Source organism: Carya illinoinensis, chromosome 10, assembly GCF_018687715.1.
Source record: "Carya illinoinensis cultivar Pawnee chromosome 10, C.illinoinensisPawnee_v1, whole genome shotgun sequence".
Lineage (NCBI taxonomy): Eukaryota > Viridiplantae > Streptophyta > Magnoliopsida > Fagales > Juglandaceae > Carya > Carya illinoinensis.
Window position 1 is genome coordinate 35,066,457 of NC_056761.1, and position 21,377 is coordinate 35,087,833.

Here is a 21,377-nt window from a genome sequence, read left to right on the forward strand (position 1 = left end):
CGTTCTCGAAGATTGATTTGAGGTCAGGATACTACTAGTTGAGGATAAGAGACAAGGATGTGTCCAAAACTGCTTTAAGGTCGAGGTATGGGCATTATGAATTTAAGGTGATGCCGTTTGGGTTAGCCAATGCCCCTGCTGCTTTCATGGATTTAATGAATCGGGTATTTAGGCCTTATTTGGATTCCTTTGTGGTAGTATTCAATGATGATATTCTGATTTATTCCCGAGATGTTGAAGAGCATGTGTATCATCTTCGTCTAGTTCTTGGGAAATTGAGAGAACACCAGTTGTATGCCAAGCTCAGCAAGTGTGAATTCTGGTTGGAGGAAGTCAAATTTCTTGGGCATGTGATTTCTCGAGACGGAGTGGCTGTTAATCCTAGTAGGGTGGAAGCCATTTTGTCATGGCAGCGTCCAACTACCTTGCACGAGATCCGAAATTTCTTGGGACTTGCCGGATATTACCGAAGATTTGTGGAGGGATTTGCTCACCTATCCGGACCTCTCACAGGTTTGACCAGAAAGAATGCAGAATTTGTTTGGTCAGATAAGTGTGAGAGAAGCTTCCAAGAATTGAAAAATAGGTTGACGACTGCACCAGTGTTAGCGCTCCCAGAACCGCATAAGCCATTCGTAGTCTTCAGCGATGCATCTAAATTCGGATTGGGTTGTGTCCTTATGCAAGAAGGAAGGGTTGTTGCCTATGCATCCCATCAGCTAAAGGACCATGAGAAGAATTATCCGACGCATGATTTGGAATTGGCTGCGATTGTTTTTGCTCTTAAGATTTGGCGACACTATTTGTATGGGGCAGTTTGCGAAGTCTACACTAATCACAAGAGCTTGAAGCACTTGTTTTCCCAGAAGAATCTGAACATGAGGCAGAGGCAATGGCTGGAGTTAATCAGTGACTACCAGTGTGAGATCAAGTATCATCCGGGGAAGGCAAATATAGTTGCTGATGATTTGAGCCAAAAATCGCACTTGGAAGATGAAGCCGACCGTCAGAATTGGATTCTTTGCTTTGTGGGATGAGAAGGCTCCTTATTGAAAGTTCACAGCAAGAAGAGATTTTATCTTCAGTTCTTGATATTCGGGTAACTGATTTTGAGAAATTGAAGACTCTTCAGAGGAAGGATCCGAAGCTGTTGGATATCAGAAAAAGAGTCAGAAAATCTCGAGGGCCGTTGCACTATAGTATGGATAAAGATGGAATTCTTCGATTTCGAGATCGTAGGGTGGTCCCCAAAGATTAAGAATTCAAGGAGCGGATCATGGCAGAAGCTCATGCGGCCCCTTATTCAGTTCATCCCGGCAGTACCAAGATGTACCGGGATTTGAAGAAAAATTACTGGTGGGATGGAATGAAGAGGGATATTGCCTTGTATGTTGAGAAATGCCACACATGCCGTCAAGTCAAGGCCGAGCATCAAAGACCTGCTGGTATGCTCCAACCCCTCCCTATTCCCGAGTGGAAGTGGGATGACATCACGATGGACTTTGTAGTGGGCTTGCCAAGGACGCCTGGTGGAAAAAATTATGTTTGGGTGATTATTGACCGGTTAACGAAGAGTGCTCATTTCTTGCCTGTTAATAACACTGATTCCTTGGGTAAGTTGACCCGCTTGTATGTCAAGGAGATAGTACGGTTGCACGGCATACCGAAGAGTATTATGTCGGATCGAGACCCAAGGTTCACGTCTCAGTTTTGGAAAAGTTTGCAGGCAACATTGGGTACTAAGTTGAAGTTCAGTACTGCATATCACCCGCAGACAGACGGCCAATCAGAGCGCACCATTCAGACCCTTGAAGATATGTTGCAGGCATGTGTCATGGAATTTCAAGGGAATTGGGAAAACCACTTGTCGCTTATAGAGTTTGCATATAATAACAGCTTCCATGCAACCATTCAGATGGCTCCTTATGAAACTCTTTATGGGAGGAAGTGCAGATCGCCTTTGTGTTGGGATGAAGTCAGGGAGAGTAAGATAATTGGACCCGAAATAATTCAAGAAATGCAAAGCTCAGATCATCAGGGATAAAATGGCGGCAACTCAGAGTCGTCAGAAAAGTTACGCTGATATTAGGAGGAGAGAGTTATCTTTTGAAAAAGGTGATTGGGTTTATATCAAAATATCTCCCATGAAAGCAGTTAAGCGTTTTGGTAAAAAGAGGAAACTGGATCCGAGGTATGTCAGCCCTTTTCAGATTTTGGAGAAGGTAGGGTCCGTCGCATATAGAGTTGCTTTGCCAGAATATTTTGGGGATATTCATGGTGTCTTCCACGTATCATCCTTGAAGAAGAGCTTTGGACAACAAGAGCCGCGCTTTGTCAACCCAGAGAGTATTTAGTTGCAACCGGACCTTACTTATGAGGTTGTTCCGTTTCAGATCGTAGATTGGAAAGAGCAACAGTTGAGGTCCAAGACGATACCTTTGGTTAAGGTGGCATGGGGAGATCCGTTAGCTCAAGACTTCTCTTGGAAGAGAGTAGCTAACATGAGGGAGTAGTACCCCTACTTGTTTGAGTAATAACGGTACGTTCTTAATCTTGGTCACAGGTGGTTTTATGTGAATTATGTGGCTCGTTTCAAGTTTGTGTTTGATCTTGCAAATTTCGAGGACGAAATTTGTTTTTAAGGGGGGAGGATGTGATGACCCGCTTTTACGTGTATTTTCACTAAAGGGTTGTTTTTAATTTAATTAATATAGTGGTTTATTTATTTTAAATTATTGTGTTTTAAATTGGTTTTTCATTTATTTGATGTTGTGTTTTATTTATTTAGTCGTTTTACAGTTTTTAATATCGTTTTTGGCGAATCTGTTTTGGACTCCAGAGGTGAGGACTGGACCTCATTTCTTTCCTCCATCTTTTCTTTTCTCTTTTTCCCTTTTCTCGTTTTCTCTTATCTTTCTTTTTCTTTTTCTTTCTTTTTTCCCTCCCTTTCTTCCCGTGCATCGACCCCCCATGCGATTTCTTTCTCTCTCTCTCTCCTCTCCCTCACGTGTCTATCCAGCCACCCAGTACCGCTGCTCGCCGGCGTCGTGAGCCACACCACCACCACTAATCTCTTCCCCTCCCTCTGGTGAACCACCCCCACCAACTTTCATCCTCAACTGTGCCGTCGTTTAGCCGGAAAGTCACCATCAAGCCGCACGGTTTTAGCCCCAATTTGCCGTCGTCGCTCCACCTCCGGCCACCACCTCTTCACCACTTCATCACCGACTCCTTGCAGTCTAAACCACCCATTTCGGGCCTCAATCCGTCGCCGAAACAGTCCCCACGAGCTAACTCTCCGATTTGGGTATTTTGGCCTCCTACAGCCATTTTCGCCGCCACCCACGGCCAAACTCCACTTCCCTTAGCTTCATAAACATCCCTAGGCTATTCCCTATCAATTCCGAGCTTTGGTTTGTCCCCGTTCAAAAGTGGGTATTTTACAACCCACGGCCACAGTGTTTTTATACTATTACGTTGCTTTCTCTTCACCGTTTGTTGCACGCCGATCCATCGAAAATTAATATATAGTGCTATATGTATTTTCCAAACTCTACTTTTAGATTTGAATGTATTTTGCTCTTACAATAAATATTTATATGTTGGTTGGTTGATTCCGGACTGAGTTCGAGGAGTTCGGGGATCGAATGGTTTGAAGACTGAGTGTTTGGTTTTGGTTGTTTGTGATTTCTTGATTATTTGTGCCATGAGGCGTGCGTTACATATTGCATACATGTGCATTTTATTTTAAGTGAGAAAATCATATTTTGTTGGCGTAAATGGATTTCGGGTGTGTGATTCTCACGAGCCCAAGCCGGGATGGGTTATTATCTCGGTGGAGCTCCTCTGATCACTCGGGAGTGTATAATACTGAGTGACATCCCTGGGTTGTCGCAGGGCGACGACCAGATCGCACGATACGGTAACGTTGTCATGTCGACTCCGTGGTCCCTATAGTGGCGGGGACTAGAGGATGGCCTGGCCAGGTACGCGCTGGGCGCGAGTCTGGGCATCGCTCATTTAGGTGTCACACATATAGTCGTTACTTGCGGTGTGGCATAGAGCCAGGGTGTGCGGATGATCCCTAGGGGAGATCATGGTGCATACATAATTGGATCGTTTTTATGGTTTTTGAATATGGGAAAATGGCGAGGTTTGGTTTTGAGGCTTTTGATCCATTTTCTGGAAAAATGGTGGTTTGGGCCATTATCTGGGATAATGGCGAGGCTTGGTTTTAAGCGATATGTTTTTGGGCCAAATGGGTTTTTGGCGTGCGTGAAAAGAAAAAATATGGTTTTGCGGGACATGTGCATTGGTTTTTCTTTCATGCATATTATTTGAATTTTATATGTTTTTATCTAGTGGTGTTTGGATTTTACTTACCTGGAGCACCATTTTTGGTTCCGTAGATTTTGTTGCAGAGTTCGAGGAGGAGAAGGAGGCTGAGCCCGAGGATGCGGCTCCGCCGGAGTTCTGAGTTTAGTTATGCTTTGTTTTCGGCTTTGAAACTATATTTGTGTTCTGTAATATTTTAATATGTAGGTTTTGAACAGCTTTGTATTAAACAAAAAAAATTCTGGTACTTAGTTATATGACTTTGTTATCCGCTGCGTGTTTCTTCGTGCACATTTGTTGCTTATACACACACTTGACACTCGTCGATAGGGTGGTGATTTGTGATGTCATCATCTGGACGTCTCGATTTCCCCGTGTCTGTGCTTGGGGATTTGGGGGCGTCACAATCACCTCGCGCCCTTCATTTCCAATCAAACATTCCCTTGCGTTTTTGGTCTCATTGTATCCTCGCCACCACTTATTTGATTAATCGTATTCCCACTCCTCTTCTTCAAAACAAATCTCCCTATGAAATTTTATTCCATAAACCACCATCTTACTCACATTTACGTGTTTTTGACTGTCTAGTTTTTGCCTTAACACTCTCCCACCATCGCCACAAATTTGACCCCCAAAGCTGACGTTTTGCATTCCTCAGTTACCCCTTTGATGTCAAAGGCTATAAATTATTAGACCTTGACACTCATCAAACATTCATCTTGCGTGACGTTGTCTTTCATGAAACACTTTTTCCTTTTCACACTCCCTCCCTTCTTCCCAACCCAAACACATTGCCCAATCCAACACCACTTCCAAACTTCTCCCTACCTGACCCTGATTCAAATTGCACCATGCCAACACCTCTTATCCCACTTCATGAGTCACAAGCCTCAGCTCACATACCACCTAATCAAACACCCAACTCATTCTCTGCACCCCCACCTCCTCCCCCACCACCACCCCGATGCTCTACTCGACCGCACAAACTTCCTGCCCACCTCAAAGCTGCTCCTCCTTGCTCAATCTGCCACCTCAACATACCATGCAATCCTCTCACTTACAGGTAACCCGTGCCTCTAATGCTCATTCCACATCATTTTCCATGGGAACCCCCTATCCACCTGGTAAAGTAGTTCCTCTCTCTGCCACACTCTCTTTTCATAAATTGCCTTATTGTTATTTTTCTTTTACTTCAGCTATTTCATCCTCTCATGAACCTTCTTCCTATGGTGAAGCTATTAAAAATCCTAACTGGTGTGAGGCTATGTGTTTCGAAATAGCTACTCTCGAACTCAATAACACTTGGTCTCTTGTTGATTTACTCCTGGTAAACATGCTATAGGCTGTAAATGGATTTTCAAGATCAAATATCACTCCAATGGAACATTGAACGCTACAAGGCGCAGTTTGTCGCCAAAGGTTTATCCAACAAGAAGGACTTGACTACACCAAAACTTTCTCACTCGTGACTAAGCTTGCCACAATTCGCACTTTATTAGCCGATGCCTCCATTCAAGGCTGGATCCTCAAGCAATTTGATGTTCAAAATGCCTTCCTTCACGGTGACTTGGACAAAGAAGTATACATGCGCATGCCACCTGGTTTTTCTAAGGGTTCTCCTTCTCAAGTGTGTCGATTAAACAAAAGTCTTTACGGCTTGAAACAAGCCTCTTGACAATGGTACTAAAAATTTTCTAATGCTTTACTTGACTTTGGTTTTCAGCAATCTAGAGTTGACTACAACCTTTTCACTCAACTGAAAAATGGATCCTTCACTGCCTTGCTTGTTTATGTCGACGACATCATTGTGGCAAGCACAAATATGCAATCTGTTGATGCTCTCCAAGCATTCCTCAATGACCACTTTCAAATCAAGTCCCTTGGCAACCTCCGTTACTTTCTCAGCATTGAAATAGCTCGTTCTTCCAAGGGAATTTCCATTTGTTCATGTAAATATACGCTTGACATATTAGCAGATACCGGTACACTTGGAACTTGGCCCATCAAAATCCCCATGGATTAGAACCTTAAACTCGGCAAAACACATGGAGAACCTCTCTCGGATCCACTTCCTTACCGACACCTGGTTGGTAGACTACTCTATCTCACTCTCATTAGGCTTAATCTCTGCTACTTAGTTCAACACTTGAGCCAGTTCATGTCAGCTCCTACAACACACTTGCATGCAGCTCATCAAGTCCTAAGTCACATCAAGAATGCTACTGCACAAGACTTAATTTCCCTTCCAGCTCTCCACTTACACTTCGTGCATATTCCAACTCTGATTGGGCATCATGTGCTAACTCACATCGCTCAGTTACAGGATTTTGCGTCTTCCTTGGCCATTCACTCATATCATGGCGATCAAAGAAGCATTATGTTGTATCCCGAAGCTCTGCATGGCCTTGACCTCCTGTGAATTACAGTGGTTATCTTACATCCTTCAAGACTTGCATCTACCCGTTTCTCTCCCAATTAATTTGTACTGTGACAACCAAGTCGCGCTACATATTGCCAAGAATCCCGTCTTCCACGAGCACCCAAACACATCAAGTTGGATTGTCACCTTATCCACGAGAAGATTCAAGCTGGATTTCTGAGCCCATGTTCCATTCGATCAACTTCTCAACTTGCGGACGTGTTCACCAAGGCTCTTCCTTCATCCCAGTTTTTCTCTTTGTTATCCAAGATGGAGATAGAAAATATCTATGCTCCATCTTGAGAGGGGATATACAGGATAATATTCCTCTACCACCTCACTAGCATAAATTGTAATTTGTACAGATATTTAGGATAGATTAGTCTTTTACATTATAGAGCACTAGGAAATTCCTTCTATATGTATAGCATAGAGGTCATGTGAAATACAATAGAATTATTTTCCACATCCACTCTCTCGTCATCTCTGCCTTTTGCTCTGTTTTCCTCCATTTTCACTGAGCTCACGTTTGGTTCAACTCCATTTTCGCTGACTTTGATAGATGGCATTGAACGCATTGAAGCCCTCTATATATTTCTTCGCAACAGACCACCTCCTCTGGAAGCAAAACGGGCCCTCACTTTGAAGTCAATCTGCATCGTACCCACCAGTAGTGTCGTCGACCTCGTTAGGCCAAGACAAAAACCACCATTGCATGGAACAAGCAAAAGAACATGTCTATGTTTTACACTCACGGAATAGAGCACACCCATGCCATGGAAAACCCCAATCACCACCACAGTGAGCCACCCATGATCAAACCACTGTACCCTAAACAAGTTGTAGCTGATGAACTCAGTCCCCGCCACTACACTTCGTTTCTCCTTGGGTAAGCCCAAATCGAGACCCCTCTCTTTTGGTTGCGCACTTTCCTCAAAGCTAATAGCAGCATCTCTATCTCTTAGAAGCCTTCCTCGCCATCAAACGTGTCTGGGCTCCCAGATTCATTGTCACAATTTTTCCTCTCCTCTCGGTAAGCTACGTCCCCACTACAAGAAATATGGGCTTTTCCCTTAAGTTTTTTTTTTTTTTTTTTTTTCCTCCAAGCTCTACATCGGTGACAAATAATTAGCTAATTATGACATGAAATCTCTCTATGGGAACAAAATATACATTTTTCCACAAAATCACGTTCAACGAGAAAGACTTTGTGGGAAATGCTTATCTGTCTGGCCTCCCAGATTCACCGTCACAATTTTTCCTCTCCTCTCGGTAAGCTATGTCCCCACTACAAGAAATATGGACTTTTCCCTTAAGTTATTTTTTTTTTTTCCAGGATCTACATCTGTGACAAATAATTAGCTAATTATGACATGAAATTTCTCCATGGGAACAAAATATACATTTTTTCCACAAAATCACGTTCAACGAGAAAGACTTTGTTGGAAATGCTTATCTGATGTTATAAACAGCATCCGTGGAAAAGGAAATTATATTTGGAAAAAGCTACTTTGGGGTGGCTCAATATAAATCGAGGCCTAAGATGAAGTTTAACTTAGTTATTCGTAATTATAATATAATAAAATATAATTTATTGTATAGAATATTTTCAAAACTCTCAATAAAATGAAATTTTATTTAAATCTTTAAATAAACTTTTTTTAAAATTTATATTTAATACAACAACTTAAAATGAGGCCTCAATGTAAATTTTATATCTTAATTTAGCAGGATCTTAAAAAATTATTTAATATAAATAATTCATTTTATTTGTGATACCCTGTATTTACATATATTTTAACTGAGTAATTATTACATTTATTAGGATTATGGGCTTTCTCGTTTTAAATTTTAGATGATTTACATGGTATTATTTTATCATTTCTAACTGTAGAATTTAATTCGAAGTGTTTTATTGTTATTAATTATTGTTCATCATTTAAAATGCTTTTTATTTTAAATTAGTTTATGGTTAGATTTTAGTATTTTATTTTACTTTACTAAGTCATTGTGTTTAAATTAGTTTTATTTAAATTGTTGTCTTGAAATCATTTTTGGATCAATTTTTAGACTTAGATGAAAATGCTGGATTTCATTTCTTTCCATTCCTTTTTCTTTTTCTCTTTTTATTTTTCCCTTTTCTCTTTTTCTTCTTTCTTTTTCCTTCCTTTTTCCTCCCCTGCCTCCCAGCCCACATGCCTCCCCTCCCTCTCTTCCCTCCCATGCGTCTCTCCCATGCCGCTGTGCACCGCCCAACGGCGCCACCATCACCACCATAGCTTCCTCGCCCACCACCCAACATCCTCTACTAATCTCAGCCCCTAACTCGCAGCAATTTGCTCCCATGAAGCTCACGTCCCCACATGATTTTGTCCACTTTCCACAGTCATCGTACCACCACTAGCCACCATCTCTTCATGTAACGCACGTCTTTGTGGTGGGTCCTTTAGAAAATAATTTTAATAAAAATAGACAGGAATTACGGTTCCTTTTGAAATTTCTTTTCCTTTCGTGCCAGGATACAAAAGACTCCATGTTTATAAATAAAACTTATTTTCTTAATTAAAAATGTTACAGAAAAAAACATTAAATTCATAATTAAAGTCTCTCATACAAATAACATGTCGAGGCTTTCGTGCTCTTCCCCTTGGGTTGTACCCGTCCTGACACGTCATGCTCATCTTGTCCATAGGAGGGCACACATAAAAACTAAAATGAGTCGATGACTCGTAAAGATTACTTCATACATTTAAAATATATAAACCTAAGTTTTCAATCATGCATTCATCACTCCATACATATCGTATACTTATCATGCATAGACATCCAGTTCATTTTAAAACGTTGGGAGGTGGGGTTTTCTTTAAACAATGCTTTCTTTCGTAAAACAGTTTCCCACGCCTCGCTGCATTCATTTCTTAAAGACTCTGTTCATGCATATATCTTTTCTTACATACATTCATACATACATGTTTTCATATATACATGCATTCTTTCTTAACCTGCATACATTCATTCTTTCTTATCGCTCTCATTGGCCGTTGCACACTATTGCGCCTCGTATGCTAGGGTTAGCGATCTTTTAGACCTGATTCTGCTTGTGGCCACAAGTTGGAAATCCATTCCGTCAGGGTGTAGCACGGGTGCACTACCAATACTACCTACCCAACATTACAATCTGCCCCGTCCAGTCCTTTGGTACATTTTCCATTCCATTTATATGGTCGTTACGTATTTTCATACATTAAGCATTCAGTCCATTCATTCCTTTTCACTTCATTTAATCATTTATAGTTCTTACAGTCTTTTAGTTCATTTCATTCATAAAGTCATTTTAAAAGCATTGGACATTTAAAAAATAATACTCATTCCATGCAATCCATTCGTGTGCATGTCAGATGGAAACCTACATGCATACACATAACTTTACGTCATTCTCTGTCTAATGCATAAGTGACTATACTAGAAATTGAACTATACCTCACTTAGAACACTCTTCATCCATCCCTGGGCTCTTACATGCCATTTATTATACTAAAACCTTCAGATTCTTATTCTTTAAAGTGAACCTCCGTAATTCACCTTAGGGTTAAGATACTACGACCTTCACCTTATTTTTCTATTTCCACATTCCGACGCATGATTCCGATCGACAGAGTCACGCATTCCAACCTTAGACGATATACTCGTCACTAGCTTCATGCATCCTAGCCCATACTAAATCCTCATTCTCATCCATACAAGCCATGTGACTTTAAGCCAACTCCGAGGCTTAAACATAGTGCAACCATGTTGAGGAAAGATTACCCATTACATATGGTAAACCTGTCAGGCACAGGTGCCTCTCCAGAGGCACATATATCTTATCCTTTTTATCACCTAAGACCAACTTATAATTCAATGAACACCTGCTTATATAAACAAGCTCCATACTCCGATACCAACTTGTTCAGACCTGGTCGATAGAACTCTTCCTACTTCCCGGCCCTGTCCAAGTTCATCCTAACACTTAATAAGAGGATTGCATCCACAAATGCACCTTTGTCACATCATGTAGCTCGAGACTAACCGCAAGTCATGTCACGACGCCCGTCATGCTTCTGCTGCACTACTTTGATAGTTATCCACCACTTCACCGATACTCTCAGCCATAAGTCAACCACAAGGTGACACCCGTCACCTCGGACTACAGGCCACGTCACGGCTACTTCAAGATACTGTTACACAGTTTCCGACGCTACATAATACACTATATGCTTCTCAACTACGCAACCATCCTTTTATACGTGACATGCCTGACAGTGCATCACTACACAACACAGAGCACACTCCACGTGTACTCCCTTCACACACCACACTGCATCACAACTACGGCATACACCTCACGCCCATACTTATAGCACAGTCCACAACACTATATAGCTATGCCCAACACTTCACTACACAGCCACACTTCACAATGAACTCCACAATATTAACAGCATAGTCCACAACCTATTAACTAACATATATCATAAATAATGAGAGATAGAGGGTTATACCATCGACGGGATAACTCGTGCGTCATTTGCTGCCCGTCACGATTAAGGCGTCGGAGGAGTCGTATGTGGTGGTTAACACCACGTACTGTGGCTGTCTGATGGCTTGCAAAATTTCATATTGCAAATTTTACAAGTTCGCTCGAGTGGAGGCTTTTGGCCGCTCGAGCGAATTCAGGCAGATTCAAACGCTCGACTGCCGCTCGACAAGGAGCTCGAGCGGGTTGCTGAAAAACGAAGATCGCTCGAGCAGAGACATTGGCCGCTCGAGCGAAATCAGGCAGAGTCGAACGCTCGATGTGCGCTCGATAGGACGCTCGAGCGAAATCAGGCAGAGTCAAACGCTCGACGCGCACTCGACACCCCGCTTGAGCGAACATCGTATTTTAACAGATTTTAGGTTTTCCGCCGTGGGACCATATAAAAGCCATTTTTCACTCTAGAGCCGCGAGTTTTGACTGGAGAACACTCTTTGGGAGAGAAAAACATAGCTAGAGGCATTCAAATCATTTGTTTTGGAGACGGAATTCCAATTTATTGCACGTACGTTGGATTCATACACGAGCACAGACGGGAGAAAAGCGTTGAATCGTTCCCTTGAGCTTTTGACGACAAGTTGAGGCTGCAAGGAGGATTTTTCAGCGTTTATTTTCTTCTTCCCATCTTCTCAGAACAATTATGGTGAATTCGTTTATGTTGAATTCCATTTCTAGCATGAGCTAAATTTTCTTTATTCTAGGAAAACGATGTAACCTATTTCCGAACTATGCTTGTTTGTCCATGCTAATTTAATGCAATTCTCTCTTTGTTTATCTGATTTATTCTGAGTTTAATGCTTCTAATTAACTGGCCATTGATTAGATGATTATTAATTTTGTGATTTGCTATCGAAAGAGGGAATCATAGGGTAGATCTTGGATATTTCAGCATAGGTAAGTATAGAGATCGAAAGACTTGTATGAACCTATGTAGTAATTAAATCATTGGTCTTATTGCGTTCTTGATTATTTAATTTGCATACTCTTGTGTGAATTGATAAACTAGAATCACTTCCAATTGACTATCGAAAGAGGCTTTTGGATGAATTAGAGATTTGCTAATAGACAAAAGAGGTTTAAGTTAAATTAGCTGGATGAGAAAAGCATAGTGAAGAATTATGGTGAAATCGATTTCCTAGAAGTTTTCTTCCCCATTGAATTTGATCTTTGAAAGTCAGTTTTATTTTCTTTGCTTATTTCTCTTTGAGTTGATCTAAGTTTATTTGCAACTACAAAAACCTTAGCGATTCCTCTAGATAAAATTGAGATTAGTATAATTTTGGTATTTGGCAAGAGTAAGGTAACAATCCCTGAGGACGATACTCTACTTATTACTTTACTATAAAACTACGATACTGTGCACTTGCAGTTTTGCACCGGTCAAGTTTTTGGCGCCGTTGCCGGGGATTGGTTTATTCTTATTCTTTTCGTCAATATCGATACAAAGTAATCTTGGTTTTAATTTAGAATTTTGTTTTAATTTGTTCTACAGGTGTGTTTTTGACAGTGGATGCGCCGTACTAGATCTCGTGACATTATTCCTGTTGATCCGGAGATTGAAAGAACTCTTAGATCACTAAGAAGAAATAAGATACTAGCTATGGCTGAAGAAGATCGTGAGGTACTACCACGCACCTTGAAGGACTATGTGCGGCCAGTTGTGAATGGAAATTACTCGAGCATAATGCGCCAGCCAATCAATGCCAACAACTTTGAGCTCAAACCAGCTTTGATTAGCATGGTGCAGCAGGCTCAATTCAGCGGATCGCCACTGGATGATCCCAATATTCATTTGGCTATGTTTTTGGAGATTTGTGACACTGGGAAGATCAATGGTGTTACTGAAGACACCATTAGACTGAGATTGTTCCTTTCTCTTTGAGGGACAAGGCTAGAGGTTGGCTACAATCTCTACAACCGGGAAGCATTGTTAGTTGGCAGGACATGGCTGAGAGGTTTCTTGCTAAATTCTTTCCTCCTGCAAAAACAGCCCAACTCAGGAGTGAGATTGGCCAGTTCAAGCAAAATGATTTTGAGTCACTCTATGAAGCATGGGAAAGGTATAAGGACTTGGTTCGACGTTGCCCACAACATGGATTGCCAGATTGGTTGCAAGTTCAGATGTTCTATAATGGGTTAAATGGGCAAACTCGAACTATAGTTGATGCTGCTTCTGGTGGAACTTTGATGTCGAAGACAGCTGAAGGTGCTACTGCATGAGAAAAGCATAGTGAAGAATTATGGTGAAATCGATTTCCTAGAAGTTTTCTTCCCCATTGAATTTGATCTTTGAAAGTCAGTTTTATTTTCTTTGCTTATTTCTCTTTGAGTTGATCTAAGTTTATTTGCAACTACAAAAACCTTAGCGATTCCTCTAGATAAAATTGAGATTAGTATAATTTTGGTATTTGGCAAGAGTAAGGTACCAATCCCTGAGGACGATACTCTACTTATTACTTTACTATAAAACTACGATACTGTGCACTTGCAGTTTTGCACCGGTCACTATCCACCACGTATGATGGCGGTTTGAGCTTGGGAATAGCTAGGCGTGGTCTTGAAAAGTTTCAAGATGGCCTCGTGGTGGTCTGGGTGGCGGAGCACGGCGGCATCATGCCGTGAACAGTGCATCTGAGAGTGTGTGAGAGAGGTGAGGACCATGGATTTTCGTGGGGAGCTAGGGGGAGGAAAATGGAGGCTGGTGGAAGTGCTTGGTGGCAAGGGAGGTGGAGCACGGTGGCACTAGGGCCGTCGTTGGTAGATCTAAGCCATGCGAAACTCATTTCAGATAGAGAGAGATAGAGGCTCGTGAGGGAGGAAGAGGGGTGCTGGTAGTTCCTTGGTGGCTAGGGAGCATAGTGGTGGTACTTGGTGGCCACGTTGGCTACGTATGGCGGCAATAGGAGCTGATAAATGGGTTTTCATACCCATTTAGTTAAAGGGAGGAGGGGAGAGAATGGGTTGCCGGTGGGACTGACCATCGATGGGGATGGATTGGCCGACGAGGAAGGAGGTTGCTGGTGGTGGAGGTGGAGCTGGGTGACTGGTGGTGGCGCCGACTGGGAGAGATGAACTGCACAAGTGGAGAGGGAAGGAACCGTGTATTGGACTTGGAGAGAGGGAGAGGAGAGACAAATAGGAAAGGAAAAGTGAGGAGAAAAAGTTAGGGTCTTGGGTATTTAATCCAAGTCCTTCATTTCGGGATCTTCAAAACCATCTGTCGATGAGTTTAAACACTGATTTGAAAACGCGTAAGCATTTTATTTAAAATAAAACATTGAGAGGAATTAAAATTGAATACTTTTTTATAAACCAAAGTTTATAAAATAATATTCTTTCATCATTATTTAAAATGATGAAGTCTCGTTAATTTCTCAAAGAAGATAAAACCATTTAAATTAATTTAGAGTTTTTAACATAAATTTAAATATCATAATATTTTTAAATGACTAAAATATTTAATTTAAATAATTTTTCACAATTATAATATTTTTAGAGCTCATCAAAATCTTATAATTGTGTTATTTTAAAAACAAGTTTAATCCAATAATATTGGAAATATCACATAAATATTTTCAAAATATTTGTAAGCTTTAAAATATCGAACTTGATTTAAAATTCGCTTGATATCTTTTAAAACACACCATCAAGGCTCAGCATGTAGATCGAAACTCATAATTAAAGAAGAAAGAAGGAGCGGTTATCACACTTCACCACTTCACCATAGGCCTTCCAGCAACCTAATCCACCCATCCTCAACCCCGATCTGCCACCCTTGAAGCCCCTTGAACTACATCTTAGATTTACGGTTTTTGGCCTCCAACCGCCGCCCACGCCGCTACCCACACCAACCATTACTACCATTAGTTTCACCAATACCCCTAGGCCCTTCCCTAGCTATCCCAAGTCTTTGTTTATCTCATTTCAAAAGTTGGGTTTTTGGGATCCACGGCCCTTGTCCATTTTGCACTGTTACATTATTGTGCCACTGCCTCTTGCACCTCATTCATCCTCTAAAACTTATATTTTAGCACTGTAAGTATTTTTCAAACAACCTTTTGAGATTTAAATATATTTTGCATTAACAAATCTTTGTGATCTAGTTGGTTATGCCGAATTGAGTCCGAGGAGTTTAGGGATCAGTTGGATTTGGAGATGGAGTTGTTGGTGTGATTGATTTATATTGGGATTGGTTGGCTATCGATTATTTGTGTCGTGTCATAAACATTACATATTTGCATGTATGTTCATGTTTGTAAAGGAAAATTGGGTTTTCGCATAATTGCATGCATATTCATGTATATATTTGAAAATTGGGTTTTCATGTGAGAAATGATTTTGGGTATGTTTGAAATGAATGAATTGAGTGGTTTGAAAGAGAGTTACTGTAAAGATGGTGGTAAGCATGGATGGTAATAGACTCTTGCCTGTGATTCCTGCCTACGGTGCACGCGGTAGGGATGGTGGTAAGCATGAATGGTGGTAGTTCTGCCTATGATTCCTGCCTATAGTGGGTAATGTAAAGATGGTGGTAATCCTGCCTATGATTCTCACCTATGGCCAGTGCACGAGGTAGGGATAACGGTAGAGTTCAGCCTGTGATTCTTACCTACAATGCTCTGATAGATTGAAAGAGAGGAGTAGGGATGGTGGTAAGCAGGGACGGTGGTAGAATCCCACCTGTGATTCCCGCCTATGGTGCACGTGGTAGGGATGGTAGTAAGCAGGGATGGTAGTAGAGTCCCGCTTGTGATTCCTGCCTATGGTGCATACGACAGGGATGATGGTAGAGTCTCGCCTACAATTTCTGCCTACAACTTTAATTGGATAATGCGTCATTTTCTAGGAAAATAACGAGTTTTGATAAAAAGATTTATGTGGAACATTTTCTGGAAAAATAGTGGATTTTTATGTGGGTCATTTTCTAGGAAAATGGCAGATATGTTTTAATGGATTTGTTATTAGGCCAAAATGAGATTTTAACGTGCGTTGGAAAATAATCATTTTTTGAAAAAATGAGGTTGTAGGGTCTCATGCATATTTCATCATATGCATGCATGTTTGTTGTTGCATGAATGTATTTTTTGTCTTTTGGGTTGTCTGGTCTATTACTTACATACGGTACCATTTCATGGTGCCGTAGATTTTGATGCAGATGAAGATGCAAAACTTGAGGATGCGGCTCCACCGGAGAAGTGATCGAAATCACTTTCTCGTGGGATGTGATTTATGTTCCATGTTTGGTTATTATATTTTGCTTTATTTATGTTTTTATCGGATAATTGTATTACTTTTGAAACGCTTGTATATATGTAAATTTGTATTTAACAATTCTGATACTTAGTTAATTGACTTTAACTTATCCACTGCATCTTTTTTCTTACACGTGTTGCATGCGCATACACTTAGCAATTGTCAACGGGGTGTGTGACCCGTTTTGTCATCATTGAGATGACTCGATTCCTGTGTTTCAGTACATGGAAATTAGAGGCATCATAGTATTAAATATTAAATTTAATATTATAGGGCCTTGCGCACTTTGAAAAATATAACATTTATTAGAAATTTTATTAATGAAATTATTTTTATTTTTTTTAAATACTTCATTTTTAATTTTGGGAGACTTACATAGGGTAGGGGTCTTACCATTGATCTAGCCCTGCTTCCAAAGTGTACCGCTCAAATATACTGTTCAGTAAAATTTTTTTATTTGATTATTAAGAAAACAATTTTAAGTATATTAATATATTTTTTTATTTATTAAAAATATTAAAAAAATAAAAAATAACTAGCTGTTATTAGGAGTAGTTGCTCCATTACATTTTACCACGTTATCACCTTCGACGATCAATGTTGTCGTGAGGAAAAGTCACTTTTTACGGCGACTTCTAGATCCCACTCCCTCCAAACGCCGTAGTCCACCCCCCCCCCCCGGCGGGCCCAAAACAAAATTGAAATCTCTCTCTGAATGGGAGACCTTCGAATCGCACTGTGGTTTTCAGGTGATCTCAATCTGTTCTCTGTTTCATCGGTTGGAGTTGTGATATTTTTGTCTTTTTTCTTGGTTGTTGGCTTTCAGAGGACTTGAAGAGAACACTGATAAGATCCAAATCCACACTAATTACCGAACTCATAAGGTTCTCTTATTTTATTGTACTATCTATTCTAATTTTCTAAGTACTTATTTATATTGCTTCTTATCAGAGATTTCCACTCTTTTTTTTTTTATTTTTTTCTTTTCTGGGTCTTCAAAGTGCCTCAAATTTATATGATTGAGTGTGAATTTGATTGAGAGTTAAGCTCCTGAGCTCCATTTTTGGCTTAAAGTATGCAAATAGAAGTTCTTGTTTTGCTGCCATTTTCCATTCCAATTTGTTTTTCACTGCCTATCCAAAGCCTATGCTGTAGTTTTGTTGATATCAGTATTTCGCTTCATGCCCTTGTGTGTATATCTTCAGTATTCTAGTTTTGTGTTAATTGTGATATTGATCATTGGACTTTATTTTTCGGCCGGCAATGCAAATTGAAGAGCTTAGGCATTGCCCATATGCTGAGGTAATTATTCCCTAAGCTATCCTTCTAAATTTAGTGTTAAAAAAATAACTTCCATTTAATTTGTTTGTACTTCTCTATCACATCACATTGACTGCTGAAGCTCCTCCCCTAGTGCGTTTATTTTGTATTCTTAAGTTTATCATAAACCATAGTTGATGTTAGATATGCTGGTATTTCACCAACTCTTGGGAGCAATTCCGGGTCAATGGAAAAATTGATATCCTCGATGAATCAAATCCGGATCTCAACAAGCTCCAGGTAAGAATTTAATCTTTTCACAATTTCAAGCTCATTGTAAATGACAAGTCTTGTAATTTCCATGATAGCATAGAGATTCTTGAATTCATCCTAGGTACAATGCGATCTATTTGATTTATTCCTCGCATTTTGTAATGTGCTCATCAAGTGTGTGCATTTGATGGTACATGCTGATGATAATGGCTTGCTAACTTATTACAAGTTTCAGATTGTGCTACTTATGGATTTTATTATCACATACATCAGTGACCTAGTAACTTATTATCATGTTTAAGTATAATTTTGTTGTGGGGATTTGACCGTGTAAAAGACATGTTTCTATTCATGGTTTCCAGGATTCCTCATCATAAAAAAAGGTTTAATTTTGTCGTGTCAAGTTTTGTTTTGCAGTTGGTATCAACATTTGCAATGGTATGTATCAATGTTAAAAGCTATTAGTTTCTAAGGTATGCTTTACTAAATTAGACATACATGATCAACATTTTTAGGCATGGATGCAAGTACTTGAGCTTATGCTTGTTGTCTTGCTATATATAATTATCTTTGTGATTAAATAAGTTATTTGGTCAATTTATCTGACTTTAATTGTCATTTCATTCATTTTCATGATGATGGCTTTGGAACCTTGTCATGGCCTTAAAGTACATTTATCAATGCTGAAATACACATCTATTTAGTTGAACTAAAGGCCTTTTGGTTTAGCAAACTCCTACATTATCTTAGTAGTCTTTTGTGTGCTACAATCCTTACAACCCTTGGCTCTAGAAAATGTGTAAAATGTGGGATTTCTGTTCAAAGTAATTGTTAATGGTATATAGTTTCCTTTCTTTGCTTGTGAATGCTAAAGTTACTATGATAGAGACAATATCAACTCCTAGAATGGCAATTACCTGTCTATACAGCATAAGAAACGAGGAATGGCAATTGTCTTGTCTTTTGTGAGGCCTTGTGTTTCATTTCTTGTGGTTTACCTGTCTATGATAGAGTCCTTGTGTTTTATTTCTTGCTAAGGTCTCCATACATACAACATTCATAAACTAACAGGAAGCTATTTATAATCAAGAAGTTATTTATAATCAAGAAATTGGATTATGTCTCTAATATGCATGCTTTCTTTTTTGCTTCTCTTAAATTCTGGGGTTTATAAAACTTATTGTCTTGTCTTTTGTAAGGCCACTGTCATGAATTTTTATAGGAAAAGTGTTGATGTTGTGATTTTGGAGTGTGAATTTGGAGTCAAAGGATGAAGGGTGAAAAATCAAAGTTTGATTTTGGATTATGTCAGATCCCTTACGAGTTCCTATGCCTTATAATAGTTTATTTGGATTATTCAGGCTTGGTGTAGCATTAATACACCTTACTGATCTCTATTTCTGGATTTTAGTCTTAAATTTATGATGGTAACCTGGATGCTTCTCTTTAAACGTTGAATTCTCACTCACATAAGTAGGAAAAAAAATCTATAAATAGTTTCAATGGTTTGATTTTATGTTAGAGTTAATTTCTCACTCCAAGCCACAAATGCTATAAGAATTGAACTAGAATTACTGCAAGGCACTATAGCAGCAGAATTTCAGTCCTTGTAACTCTCAGTTTTGAGTTCAGTCTTCTATATTCCTTCCCTTATTCAGCCTCTATTTTGAAGACCATGAGTCCCTCAGTCCATGCCAATGAACCAACAAGTTCTAAATCTTTGTTAGCCATTCATGACCCTCATAACAGGGGAAGCCAAAATCAAACAGTTAGTAGTGCAATAGCTAAGGCAAAGGAGCAACAACAGATCCACTTCTTTTCCTTTACACCAATTTATTTTGTGTAGCTAATTCCAGAACTCCGTAGGAACACCATGAATCCACCAAAACCTTAGTTTTCCCACACCCAAAGTGGAACTACAGCCAATATCCACTTATCTTTTCCACTGCACCTTTAAGGGTAGGTTCACTTTCTTTGCCTTAGTTTTCTCTCTTGTTATGTGTAAGCTTCAACCTTTCCTTCTCAAGTATATATAATTTACGTTCATGATTGAATGATGTTGGGTTTTTGGTTATTATGCTTTGGCATGTGATGACTTGCAAAATTTCATATTGCAGATTTTACAAGTTCGCTCGAGCGGAGGCTTTTGGCCGCTCGAGCGAATTCAGGCAAATTCAAACGCTCGACTGCGGCTTGACAGGGAGCTCGAGCGGGTTGCTGAAAAATGAAGATCGCTCGAGCAGAGACATTGGCCGCTGGAGCGAAATCAGGCAGAGTCAAACGCTCGATGTGCGCTCGATAGGACGCTCGAGCGAAATCAGGCAGAGTCGAACGCTCGACGCGCGCTCGACACCCCGCTCGAGCGAACATCGTATTTTAACAGATTTTAGGTTTTCCGCCGTGGGACCATATAAAAGCCATTTTTCACTCTAGAGCCGGGAGTTTTGGACTGGAGAACACTCTTTGGGACAGAAAAACACAGCTAGAAGGATTCAATTCATTTGTTTTGGAGACGGGATTCTAATTATTGCACGTATGTTGGAATCATACACGAGCACAGACGAGAGAAAAGCGTTGAATCGTTCCCCTGAGCTTTTGACGACGAGTTGAGGCTGCAAGGAGGATTTTTCAGTGTTTATTTTCTTCTTCCCATCTTCTTAGAACAATTATGGTGAATTCGTTTATGTTGAATTCCATTTCTAGCATGAGCTAAATTTTCTTCATTCTAGGAAACCGATGTAACCTATTTCCGAACTATGCTTGATTGTCTATGCTAATTTAATGCAATTCTCTCTTTGTTTATCTGATTTATCCTGAATTTATTGCTTCTAATTAACTGGCCATTGATTAGATGATAAGTAATCTTGTGATTTGCTATCGAAAGAGGGAATCATAGGGTAGATCTTGGATATTTCAGCATAGGTAAGTATAGAGATCGAAAGACTTGTATGAACCTATGTAGTCATTAAATCATTGATCTCATTGCGTTATTGATTATTGAATTTGCATATTCTTGTGTGAATTGATAACCAAGAGTCAATTCCAATTGACTATCGAAAGAGGCTTTTGGATGAATTAGAGATTTGCTAATAGACAAAAGAGGTTTAAGTTAAATTAGCTGGATGAGAAAAGCATAGTGAAGAATTAGGTGAAATCGATTTCCTAGAAGTTTTCTTCCCTATTGAATTTGATCTTTGAAAGTCAGTTTTATTTTCTTTGCTTATTTCTCTTTGAGTTGATCTAGTTTTAATTGCAACTACA

The 21,377-nt window shown here is 39.8% G+C and overlaps 1 protein-coding gene and 1 non-coding gene across 2 annotated transcripts; one reads left to right on the top strand and one right to left on the bottom strand.

Moving 5' to 3' along the window:
• Window positions 1-13,322: 13,322 nt before the first annotated feature.
• Window positions 13,323-13,429, bottom strand: LOC122280289. The gene has a single exon (XR_006229868.1). It is a non-coding gene; the product is annotated as a small nucleolar RNA R71 (small nucleolar RNA).
• A 3,862-nt stretch (window positions 13,430-17,291) lies between these two features.
• LOC122278679 (pyridoxine/pyridoxamine 5'-phosphate oxidase 2-like) lies at window positions 17,292-18,178 on the top strand (the record flags this gene model as incomplete). Its single annotated transcript, XM_043088864.1, has 4 exons — window positions 17,292-17,332; window positions 17,410-17,467; window positions 17,853-17,885; window positions 18,048-18,178. Coding segments are annotated over 4 exons (240 nt in total), but the record flags the coding sequence as incomplete, so codon positions are not given.
• Between the last annotated feature and the right edge of the window lie 3,199 nt (window positions 18,179-21,377).